Source organism: Homarus americanus, unplaced genomic scaffold (genome assembly GCF_018991925.1).
Source record: "Homarus americanus isolate GMGI-L3 unplaced genomic scaffold, GMGI_Hamer_2.0 scaffold40248, whole genome shotgun sequence".
Lineage (NCBI taxonomy): Eukaryota > Metazoa > Arthropoda > Malacostraca > Decapoda > Nephropidae > Homarus > Homarus americanus.
The window spans coordinates 8213999-8227140 of NW_024712526.1; the positions used below are offsets into that span (position 1 = coordinate 8213999).

Below are 13142 nucleotides of genomic sequence, written 5' to 3' on the forward strand. Positions count from 1 at the left end.
AATGTCATCCAAACCACACTGACACTCTCCCATAATTATATGTGCTTTGTTGTGCATTTTTAATGGAAGAAAGTTAGTGTATGAATTTCTGAGAATTCTTATGTTGGCCAACACTTTACATATGAAAATAATTAACTAATACTTTCCAACTTGTTATTCATTACATGAAGCTACTCTTCAGGTATAAAAAAATATTTCTGAGCAGTGAAAGTTTTGATAAAGGTTCAGATATCACAAATATAATCCATAGCAGCATACCATAAACAGTTACCCTAAAGTTTCACTAATTCATGCAATTACAATTCCAAAGCAAGACAGTAATACAGTATACTGTATATAAGATGTTACCAACTTGCATTCTTTTTTACCTTAACACTAGAAATATGTAGCTTACACACAACACTTCAGTAATGCTGAAAACTAAATGCATTATTCAGATTAAAATGAAAAATTAAATACATGTATTGTACTATGAGATATTTCTGAGCACTTAAGTGGATTTATTAGGCACCTTTCAGATATATTTCCTATAGTACAGCTTAGGACACAGCCATAATGACATACTTACAATATAATGTACAGCACACCAGAGGAGAGACAAGAGAGTTTAGTGATTACTGTATACCTTCTTTCTAACATAGATTGTTAGTGGAGATAGGGTGCATGTTTATTTCTTAACTGGAGATATTCAAAATTGGAACTTGGAGATCCACACATAACTTTTAAGTACCAAAAGTTACATCTCAGCTTTCATTGTTTAATACATTTCTGAGGAATGTTATTTCTCTAGTATAACATTTGTACTCCTTGAAACTTTTTCTAATCATCAAAAGCAAATGCTGACTCTCCATCCATACACTGCCATCTGTTCTCCTTGACTGTCCAGTAATTACATGTCCCACAGCAATGCTCCATGAACAAAAATCCTTTACATGTTCAAGACTTTAAAGAGCTTCAATTACTCTGAAATTTTCATCTATCCATAAAAGGGAGCTGTAATATTTCATGTATGGTAGATCTGATAACATTTTTAAACAGGAATAAAGAACTTTTGTTTGTAACATTACATTTTGTTGATTCCCGTTACTTCACATGAACCAGCATCACCTATCAACATTAAATGATCAATTTAATATTTTCAACATGGAAGTAGTTTCTATTTACCCATGACACAAGCAGTTTCCTGCTGATGCTAATAATGGAGGATGCAGAAATTATCAATTACTGTATATTGTTTACAATGAACAGTAATTTTCTTTCACTAATAATGAATGGACACCACAAAACTATCACATTAATGATATGATAAAACTGGCATACTGTATATCAAGTGTCAATGTTCAAGTAGTATGTGAGAGTACTGTAATGAGTATGAAAAAATAAAAGACTATTAACTCTTAATGTCATACACTTATGAAGTTTCAAATGCTTCTATTAAATTTGTGTTGTGTCAAAGATGAAAGCTGGTTATTAGAGCACAGGAAACCAAGGATGACCAAAAAAATGGTCAAAGCTGTATTAGTGAAGGGTGTTTTATCTACCCAGCCCATCAGCTTAAATAAGGAGACACAAAGGCCTTCATACTGAAAAGCAGTGTTAGTCAGTTGGTCAAGAAAGGCAGGCATTGGACTGACTAACAAACCCCTTCACCTTAAACCTTAGAGGAGTGTCAACAATTTAGACTCAACAGGATAATATGACGTTGAAATGTGTCAGAAAGCCACACTAAACATGCTTTCCCCTTCTCTATTGTCTTGACTAGACTCTGTATGATGGTCAATCTATATGGGCATGAAAAAGCAGAGTTACTTTGTGATCAACAAAAATAACCAACTAGCTTGGCAACTGCCAAAATAAGCAGTAGCCTTTACAAATTTTATTACAGATCAGGGCCCTGACCCAAAGAGGTTTGTAAAATGAATATACTTCCAAATTAAACATGTTAGAATGCACCCCACTGGTTTACTCGCCCCTAACTACTTAACTTTAAGTACAAAGGTGAAAGTAAAACTGGAACCAATTTGACTGGCAGCTGTTTAAAAGTAGTGTGGATTTAACACACTAACTTTTCAGTGAACATAAAGAGGCGGTATGGCCAGACGTGCCCCCAACTGCCTTCTGCAACAGTATAGTTAGGTAGCCATTTATGGCTGGGTAGACTTGGGATGCCCCAGGCATAAACCAGTATCGCAAGGACAAGAGGTAAACGTTATATCCACTTGGCAATACACACACACCTATAAAATACCACTCTACCTGAACCAAATACATTCATTTTGTACCATTTTCAAGTTGCCATATAATTTCAATATTTTATTTATAGATATTACCAATTAGGTGCATTTTTACATCTTTTAAATATGAAGGATATTTTCACTATGAACCTTTGGGAATCCAACCCTAGAACTGTTAGCCTGGAAGTAAAGTTGCTAAAACATTGAGCGACCAAGAAAACTGTTTACCATAATTTGGTAATGTAGCACCACAATTTTATTAAATAAAACATTATTCACTTTTAAATAGAATAATACGGTATACAGTAAATAACCCTCAGAAACCAGTTTTGCAAATTACCAATTTTCACAAAGGGTACAGTTACACCCTCTCACTATCACATGCCTCAACTGTCGTATTGTACAGTACCTGCATATCAGCCCTTAAGCCACTTCTACCAGACTACAATGCCAACTTGTTGTAAATGTAAAATAACCCAATACCGTAATGCAAGTACCAAAGTGGTCTGAAATGCACTTTTGATGATAACTTGTCACACATTGGCGTCAATAATATTTTAAGTCAATTATTAATTTTCTGTGACATCCATGAACCTCAGCATACTTCAAACATCACTGGAAGTTTATTGGATGTTAATTCTTGTTATTTCCAGTGGACCGTAATCACATATGCATACCTACTACTGTAGACAGGAAGCTCACCCAGTCTGCTTCCAAACACCAAACATATCTACTGTGATTCAGGGGTTCATCCACCACAAGGGTTGGTGTTCACCTGATCAGAAAGCAGATCATGTTAGTGAACTAAATCATGATAACAGTGAATTGAGTGACAAATTTGTTACGGATACTGTACTGAATTTGAGTTGACTTTGGAAGAAATAGAGAAAATGATCCGAATACCTGGTAATACGTACTGGGTCTTGGGTAATGTAAGTGCCCTGCAGGTAACATATCCTTTCTGATGGAAAAAATTTGGGATGGCAGGTCACATGGTTCAAGACATATCCCACAACTGTTACAATATATTTTTCATGGGCCCAATTTAAATTTCACATGCTTTGTACTTGCTGAACATGTTTGTAGAGGCTTCTGGCAACTGCCTTGAGGCAATGTAAGGCTCTCACCCATTAGTAATGAATGCAGAACATTGATATAATTTTACAGTATTTAAAATTCTGGAGATAATGATGACCCTCCCATGCAGTGACAGTGATATTAGTGACTTTCCTCAATCTCTGACAAGTGAATCTTAGGGGAATTTGAGTGGTAAGGAAGAGGAATATGCTCCCACATCGGATTAGAGTGATTATTTGTTTACCCCCATCCCCCCCTCCCCACCCATGAACTTTGATGGTGTAAATAAATAGTTTATGATAAGATAAAAATGCTATTATATTTTATTGCTTTCGTTTTATATTCCCCGTCCAGTGAATAATGACCACAAGTTGCCATCAAAGGGTTAAGGCAGTGTTAATGAAAGAGTTACGACATTCTTTAAATACTGTACAGTATCATGAAAATTTACCTAAACACTCAGTCTTGATACTTATACCTAGATTATCAAGAATGATCAACATACGCGTAATTTTTTTCTTGATGAAATTGGCACTCTTTTTTAAAACAGGTGCTCACTGTATGTATATAAATATTTTTCATAAACAAAAACACACAAGGTATGTTCCTTCTACCTCTTGAACCACCTGTATCTGTTAATCAGTTGATTTGGAATGTTTGAAGTCATACTTTTTATATTTTATCACTTCAAATTATTTTCAATACATATATCAGTTCACCAAAAGTGTAGTAAACATTTAAGATGAGATTGGTAACCAATAAACAATAAAAGTTCTCATAATTTTCTAAAACTCCTGATGAAACCACATCTAGTGATTTCATGTCATAATAATTCTAAATAAAAAATCTCCAGCTTTCTTACCACTATAAAGTAAAATTTAATATGTAGCGTTGCTCAGCACCAAGAACCATTTTGTAATATACAGGCTGTAAGATACTGTAAAAGGTCACCGTGAAAGATCCGACGCCTCACTACAGGGGCTCACACTCTCCCTCGGTTCTGGAGCTTGTGGGACACGTTTTTTCAGAAGATGCTGACCAAACTGTAAGAAAAGTATTGATTAATAAAAAATCTACTCTTAACTCTACAATCAAAGAGGCTCTCCTAATCCTCTCATAAGTGAACTTCACTGCTTGTATAATATGCTATCAACTAAACCCTTAACTATAAGATATTCTACAGAGATCCACCCAGCTTCTAATATTATTTCTATTACATCAAACAATAGTTAAAACATTTCACAATCATTCGACCTGTCCTGTCTAATTTGCAGTAAAATCTGTTACACTGCAGATACTATACAGATTAATATACAGTATGAATCACATCTCTTAATAAGGCTTCTTTTCTCATACCTCACTTTACCACCTCATGATACTGCTTACCACAATTTCCAGTGCCATACAACTTGTTTCTTTTAATAAACAATACCCCTGTACAGTATTATATTTTAAATGTTTACATTCATTCATAAGAAAGAAAAAGTAACTTTGCATCTACTGCAAAACTAACACTGACTCATACTGAGGGGTGAATGCAAATGGGACTGCCTCATATATAAAACACTTTGGTACAAAGAAGCCATTGTCATACATGCTGTTATCAATCATTTTGCTCAAATGGAAACAAATCAAATTTTTAACTGATAAAAGTGTAATAGTGATGCCTCATTCCCTGAGACCTTCCCCTGTGGGAGGGTGGCCATGAAGGAACAAAGAGCCCCCAGGTTGTACCATGTCTCTTTTGATCTCTCCTGTGTCTAATGTGTACTGCCAGAGTAGTACAGGGTAGTTACAGTTACAAAATATATTCCCAAAACAGTTGTCACAACAATATACCTCATTGGATACCACTATCCTTGAATTTTCCTCTTTAAAGATCCTTAGATCTGAGAAGTGTCTTTCTTTGAGGGTGTGGCCTCTGCCTCTAGTTATCATAATTATCACCTCCACACTTCGCCCATCTTCTACCCTTATAAAATAAGAAACCGTCATCACTTACCGGTACTCTATCAGGAAACAAACAACATGCAGAAAGGATAAAGGATGCAAAAGCAAGCATACACAGTATAAGCTGCAAAGTAGGATAGAAAGAGGAAAAGTTAAATATCTAAATATATAAAATATGACAACTGAAACAATATTACTGAAGTTGAAAAATGAGCAAACATGCACTAGGTGATGCAATGTGAGTGAAGATATTGTACAGTACAGTACTTGTATTTACCCCTCTTCTTCACCTGTTAATGTATGCCCCACCCCATTTAAATGTTTGAGCCTGAAAGACCTGTAAATCAAGTCACAGATTTAGGTTGAAACAGGATAGATATGTCCTCCACTTTTCATCTGGAAATTTATGAACCAGCTGGGCTTTGACTTACAATGACTTGGAAATACAGTACTATTCTTACTCCTCATCAAACTATTACACCTCACCCCTTACAAAAATGGCTACACCTTTTATTCCTTCCAATCAAGTTCAGTAATTATAATCATTCTATTTTTCCACTCCTTGCCTGTACTGAATAGAGAAAACAGCTGCATTATACAAAATAACAGAAAACTGACAAAAAACTATTTGCCTGTCTTATCATATCTGTTGTGATTATCATTATCCTTTCCACAAATATTGTAGCTTCTGAGCACAGCAAATAAACTTCCTGGATAGCTAAATGCAGAAATCTTTGGTAAAGGTTATTTGAGCTGCTTGAAGGTCTCCAACATAAAAAACTGGGGCAAATCGCTGACTGAATTATTGATGTATGAAATTTTCCTTTGCCAAAGTGATCTTAAACCCTTGCTTTACCAAACAGTCCTTTCTCCTATACAAGAAAAATTTATCAATCATTATACAAGCCATCAACATTCTACTTACTATTAAAATCCTAAATACCTGTACAGTACAGTATACCGAAGATTAAAAATATAGTACAGTGCTTATCAGCTTGCCAACAACTTACACTATTAAGCACAAAAATATGAAAAGAACACATGACATGGAACAGCAAAGCATGGGTAGAAAATTAATAAAACACCAAGAAAAATGTACGTCTGTGGAAACAATAAATTAGTACAGGTAGTTGCAATGTAAATACCTGTATAGCTAATGAAAGGAACCATAATTGGAAAGAAAACCAATTCTGGTATTTTTTACCGAAACATTAGAGGTTTCCATAACCAACTACGATCAAGAAATCTAATCTTTTATGTTAAATTAATTTTGTGCAAGCTTCACTAAACATATTACTCACGATAATAACGTACCAGTTATTTCACAATCAATCAAATCTATTTAAACTTATAATTTTCACTTTTTTCTCAAACATTGTTCATTGTCAGAATTATTCCTTACCAAACTTTTATCACTTTTTCACATCACTACTAAATCAGTTCTTGTCAGTACATAATCGACTGCTGACCATTATATTTTATGTTCATTTACACTAACATGATATGAAAAATTCCCCACTAATTACCTTTATTCCCCAAGACAGTGTAAATATAATTCTTAAGATAGACTTGTTTCTGTTAAGTTATGCTACAGTACATATAAGCAACTTACAATAGGTAGTGAAGATTTCTCTACCTCTCTTGGTTTTGGTTTTGGTTTTTGTATTCTAGGTGAAGGCTTCTTCAACATCTTAAACAGATTCTGTGTTGGTGTTTCCTCTTGGAGTATCTTACGCTTTGGAATCTCAATCCGACTTCTACGGTCCAGCTGGGGCGTAGTGTCAGGAGATGAATCATATTCATTGCTCTCCTCATTAGCTTCCTTTTCTGGAGAGTCTGAGTGCATATTGGCAAACCGTTTCTTCAGGGCAGCAGCAATAATGGCAGCAGGATCATTCGGTGCAGGTGACTTTGGCCGCGATCTTACTGGAGTTCCACCCGGGGACCTGACCAAGTATTTCAATCAATCAACATAAATCTACACTATTTGATATGCATTATGATATGACTACAAGCTGTGTCTATTATCTAATATATATATATAAAGCCCTATTTCACTTTAGTGAGAGTCTCATCAAGGGTTACATAAATCTCAAAGAAAGGAGGAAATAATAGGGGACTGGTGCAAGATAAGTATAAAAAGTGAAAGGAAAGAGTTAGAACAAATAGAAATATCCACACATACCTGGTGCCTGGTCACACCTCTAACCTGCATATGCAGTACAGTATAATGTGAATCTATAACAATGATGCTAAATATCTAAATAATTTTTTAATTGCATAATAATTTAGAAACTGACTTAAATATTTCTTACAAATTCTGAGCTTATTCCCTTCTTCCTCTCCTTGATTCTACAGTTACATTTGACAGTAACTAATTCATGGTGCAGATGTATCCATTCACGACAACCTCAGTTACTAAAAAACAACGCTCATATTATAGTACGGGGACCATGTGAAGATTAGGCAACCCAGCTTACTTCACCTGATGATTAGACACTCTATTGCTAACCTAACCAAACTTAACCCAACCCCCAGGTAACATTACATACTAAACTATCTGTCCATCTTTTAAAATCTTTTCTTTTCTCTCATTAGGTACACCTGGTAAAATATTACCATTACAATTCCAGCACAAAACAAACTGACACTACAGACAAAGTGTTTCAAAAAGGCCCCTGAGGCATTCCTCGTATTGTTAGTCCTGCGAGTGTATGGATTCGGCCACATGTGCTCGAGTCAGAGTTAGTGGTGCCACACTAACACAATTTGAAACTTGATCAGAACTCTATGCCTCATTTCTCCACGTCGAATACACATTGTGAGCAGTGTTGTAGCAGCCTAATATTGTGATTTACGTAATTAGTGCTACCAACATTTCCTGTTATCTTACATAAAGAATGTGTATGTTCTATGAACTGTGGAATTACTGTATTCAGATGTTTCGGAACAGCATGGTATATTTTCCAATACGAATAAAGAATGACATAATGTGGCATTAGCCCAAAGTGAAGTAGCAATACAAATACAGATTCGAAATTTGGTTGTAAAATCATCTTATACCTTTACTATATCCACTAATTCTGCCAAACATATAATGCATTCCTATATGGCAACTCATCCACTTCCATGGTTACTGTAGTCCAAGGTGTGTGAAACATTTAATATAACATACAGTTTAACTTATCTTGATATACTGACATTCTTCAGTCATATTGTAACAAAGTATAATTCAATATGTCATTGAAATAGCTAATTTCGGCCTACCAAATTAAGTACAAAGTGTCTCACATTCAGGCCTACCAACCCTCGCGAGACAACGGGAATATTCAGTTGGAAAATCATTGGACCCCACCTGTATGGTAGTTTTTTTTACCGAGTGTACAAGGAAACAAAAAGAACATGAAATGTGTCTCTGCTCAAATACCAACACTTAAACAATAATGAAAGATAATGTATCATGTTTGAAAGACGAGCGAACTACAGATACACAGGTCCAAAGACTGATAAGGAGAATAAAATGTCCACTTACCCAAAAATATAACACAAACTATAGTATTCCTGTATTGTGTGCCACTCTATTACTGTACATCATAATCTGCACCTGATTGCAGTACAGTACTACAAAAATTAAATGACATGCACTACACTGCTTTGTTAAGGAATCTATTGCCATTACTTGCCCTTACCTTGATACTTTTTTCAACTTGACTTTGTTGAGGCCCTTAAGAACATCCGTCATTGATACTGGCCTTGAGATGCCGTTTTCATTAGCAGGAACATTTAAATCTTCTGTGTGCTTGTTTATATTGTCTTTGTTTTGTGCAATCATTTCAGAGAAAGATGGTTTCCTCAGGAGGTTGGGGTCTTGAGTACTAGTTGGCAAGGAAGACTTCTTCCATATGGCAGGAAGAGGAGGAGCTGGAGGAGGAGGAGGTAGACAGGATGGTGGGGGTGGTGGTGGGGGTGGGACTGGTGTTGAAGGGGTTGGACTAGATGGAGGGGTGACAGGACGCTTTGTTTGATTCAGTATTATGGAAATTTGTGATCGAAGCAGTGAGAGCTCATCCTCTAAAGCTGAAATCTTGGCTAAGGCAGAGGGATCTGTGAATGGAGAAGCTGCATGTATTGTTGAATGATGAAAGCTGTTGTGTGGCAAGTTTTCGTGCTGTTGGCGAGCAACAAAATTATCTTCTGAGTTGTGGATGCAATGGTGTGGAGGACCAATGTCTGATGCTATGCTAAAAGGAGTGGAAGATCTTGGAGTGGCATCACCATTTATATTTCTATCTACATCTCTACCAAGAGGGAAGAGTTCAGGTGCTGTTTCACATCTTGATAAAAGAGGTCTGTGGATATAAGTTCATTACCATTAATAACAACAAAAATATCATCTGAAAAAGTATTGTACGTACTATTATATACATCACACAAAAACTTATTTCATCACTTTGACTATTAAGAAATGTATTGCATGATTTACCATATTTTGATGATATCAATACAACCCTTCCTCAAAAAAGGGGACTTAGAAAACAGTGGCATGATCTCTCTCTCTCTCTCCCTCTTTCATGCATGGACATACCGTATACACAATGATGATAATTCTTTGGTATATGGTATATTCATTAAAGTAAGAAATTACTGCATGTCATATGACAGATAGATACTGGGTACTAAAGTTATATTTGTTTCTTACCAATAGTTCATTTATCAATAATGAATACCTATTACATCAACCCCTGGCTCAGGTTAAAAAAAGTATTTATATGAAGTCAAGACAGAGGGAAAGAAAGATGATGGATTCATTCTGAAATCTGTTTATGACTAAACCTGGAAAGAATAACGCGTGCATAAACTGGCCAAACTCTACAGGGCAGAAACCCAGCAAACCTTGTACTGTAGGTATTGATACAACAAGACATTAAGAGTTTATAATATAAATCTTGTTTCCCATTAAACGGTGTGCTTAAAAATGTCTTAGATGTCATTAAAAATAAGTTTTAGGGCAGATTTTTTTTGTAGGAACGTATTTCCAAATTTGTATTGGAAGCCAATGGGAAAATTGCATTTGATTTACAAATGGATTTCAGGAAAGAAACCCTTTAAAAAATCAAAGGGTAGGGGGTGCGGGGGTGCCTGTATGTAAATTAAAAAAATTCTGTCCTGCCCTCTTATGAACACTAACAGAGATTTAAATTACTCACCTAAACCTGGATGATCTTTCAGTATCAGCGAGCCACTTGGAGTCTATTCGACCTTGGGTGTGTGCAGAGAAGAGGGAGTCACACGATGTGCTCAAACTCCGGAGGGCAACATACCTAAAACAGCATCCTTCAATATCAACCAACATTAAATATGTATAAAATTAATAACATTCGGTCAAATAAGACAAGAAAAACAGAGGCAATATAACTAGTAAACTTTTTTGGGGTGGCGGGGGGCCTCTTCTAAGTCTTTTCTTACTACAGTATAATACAAGGTGGTTGGAATTAAGAGCAAACAAAGAATCTCTTACTGCTGTAACCTAGTGTTCTGATGTATGCTGTATTGTTTTCCTTTCACAACAACAAAGCTCCATAACAAATCATCTTTTCCAGCATTAAGAAAGAAAGGAAACAACTAAATCTGAGAAACTGTAAGGAATTTAAAACAATAAAAGCTACCAGTACCTTCAGAAGACAACAGCATGAATAAAAGCCCAAAAAAAATAATGTAATTACCTTAAATATGGTCTCTCAACAGGTTTAAGAGGTAGTGCAGAGCCAATGATGCGAATCCATGACCTTCTTCTTGGGCGTGAGACCGAGGAAATTATCTCCTCTCTTAGTCTGAGCACTAGACGACCCAACCCTACAGCCTCAAGGACCACCCACAATCCATCACCAATATCTAGCCATAGTTCCTCCACCACTCCCACTAGCACTGCCCAAATGCCACTCATCCTGTTAACATAAAAAAGAGGAGAAAGCAACAGTGTGAGATTTTATTAAATACATTTACAGTATTGGTAAATGTTCAGTTTGACTTAACCAACTTATTACTGTACTTAGAAGTAGAGTAACTTCCTAATAGGGAAACAAGGAAAAACAAGGGAACACCACTACTGAAGCAGAACAAACCCATCATAATCAAAACTAACAGAGAATCATTAGATTACCTGCACTTGTGTAAGATATCTTAGTTCTTGTGCTCTGCTTTATAAATGACAAAGAAAAGAAATTAAGATTACTTTACACTACAGCATTTCCATAAAAAATCTAGTTTTTGTGTTATTTTCGCTTTTTTTCACTTAAGAAAGTACAAGTTTGAGGGTATATTTTTTGTTTATTTCTAACCCAACCAATTAGCAGAAGTGTCAATGTTACGTGATACTCAAGTGCAATCACTTAATTCCTACTCAGCCAATCAGTACAAGCCTCAATGTCACGAATTTGAATTAGTAGGAAGACGGCATCTGTCTGTGATAGTTGCTCATTGGTAGATGGGTGTATTCAACGAGTACAGTATTTGAGATAAATGTCAGAGTTGTTGACATCTTTAGGCCTCATGGTGTTCTCTTTGGTTCAGTAAAGTGTCTCAGGTGTAATACAGACTCTGTATCGTCACGATACAGGTAGGTCAGGTCCTTTTGATTTCTCTGGTTAGGTTAAGTTAGACATGTATACAGATATTTGAGTAATTTTTGTGTTTTTACCCCATGTTGCTCATGAGGTAGGGTGTCCGATCTCCAAAAGTAACTAATTTCCGCCAGATATGAAGGTCATATTCATGTATTTCACAGTGGAAAAACACTATATAAACATATTTATGAAAATAATTCCCATGGTCACTACGAAATATTTACCCTTGTCTCTTCATGAGTTCAGGGTACAGGACAGTAATAGGAGTGAGTTGTATCTTGAAATGGAATCTACGATGGAAGAATAATCTGGCATACATTTCATTATCACATGTATATTAATAGGCACAGGATACAGGTATGGCAGCCATATGTGAATCATCGATGTTTATTGGTACGGCAGCCTAATGCACAGACAATACAATGGTACTACCAAGATGGTCTTCTTTCTGACTAACCTAACCTAACCTAACCTAACCTAACCTAATCAAAATAAACATAATGTAACCTAACCAAACCTAACCATTAACAACAGTCTATCAATACAGTTGCCATACCTATATCCAGTGTGATTTTTGGCTTACGGCTGCTGCACCTGTATAATCAATATCCACTATGAAATTATTAGTGAGCCACTCTATTTTTCCTACACCAAACTTTGTACCTCAAGGATTACAACTCTTCTTCAGGTTTAAGTGACACTGATAAAATCAATAATCATTTACTTTGGTTTCATGCTCTATTAATGATAAAGTTCAATTGTAAAACATAACCCAATTCTCAATACGACTGTACAGTATACTATAAGCCTAATGAAGTTGTTTCAAGTTCAACAATTATGAGGTAGAGAAACATCACAAGCTCAAAAATTAAGTCCAGTCATGAATTACCCTCCATAATCAACAGTCAAAATATATCACAGTATCTCAAGTTCATGTCACGGTACAGACAGAAGAGTAAAAAAAAAAAAAAATAAAAAAAGACTAAACTGGAATTATTAACTTAGCAACTTTTTTGTAACCCTGACCCAATGTTTTCTCTACGTTAACACACGGACATAACTATAATAGAAATTAATTTAATTGATATATTGAGATCTTAAAACCTTCTACATGATGTGACCTTAGCTGCTCAACACATGTAAAGTACAGTAAAGGCTGAAATACTTACTTAAGAGGGCATCTGTTTTCATCTTTCCCGTCTGAGTGACATCACTACTGTGGACCGTTTTCTTCCATATATCAGGCTTGTGAAACAGT

The 13142-nt window shown here is 35.6% G+C and overlaps 1 protein-coding gene across 2 annotated transcripts; it reads right to left on the minus strand.

The window, feature by feature from the left end:
* Positions 1-2020: 2020 nt before the first annotated feature.
* Positions 2021-13142, minus strand: LOC121862067 (espin-like). 2 transcript variants are annotated; one of them, XM_042360014.1, is made up of 6 exons: positions 13054-13142; positions 10985-11206; positions 10469-10582; positions 8951-9610; positions 6874-7207; positions 2021-4354 (listed from the first exon to the last, which is right to left on the minus strand). In XM_042360014.1, exons 2-6 carry the CDS (start codon positions 11203-11205, stop codon positions 4259-4261), a joined length of 1425 nt encoding a protein of 474 aa, XP_042215948.1. In that variant the 5' UTR covers position 11206; positions 13054-13142; the 3' UTR covers positions 2021-4258. The 2 variants fall into 2 exon arrangements, with proteins under 2 accessions (XP_042215948.1, XP_042215940.1); XM_042360006.1 differs by lacking the exon at positions 13054-13142 and adding an exon at positions 12109-12338.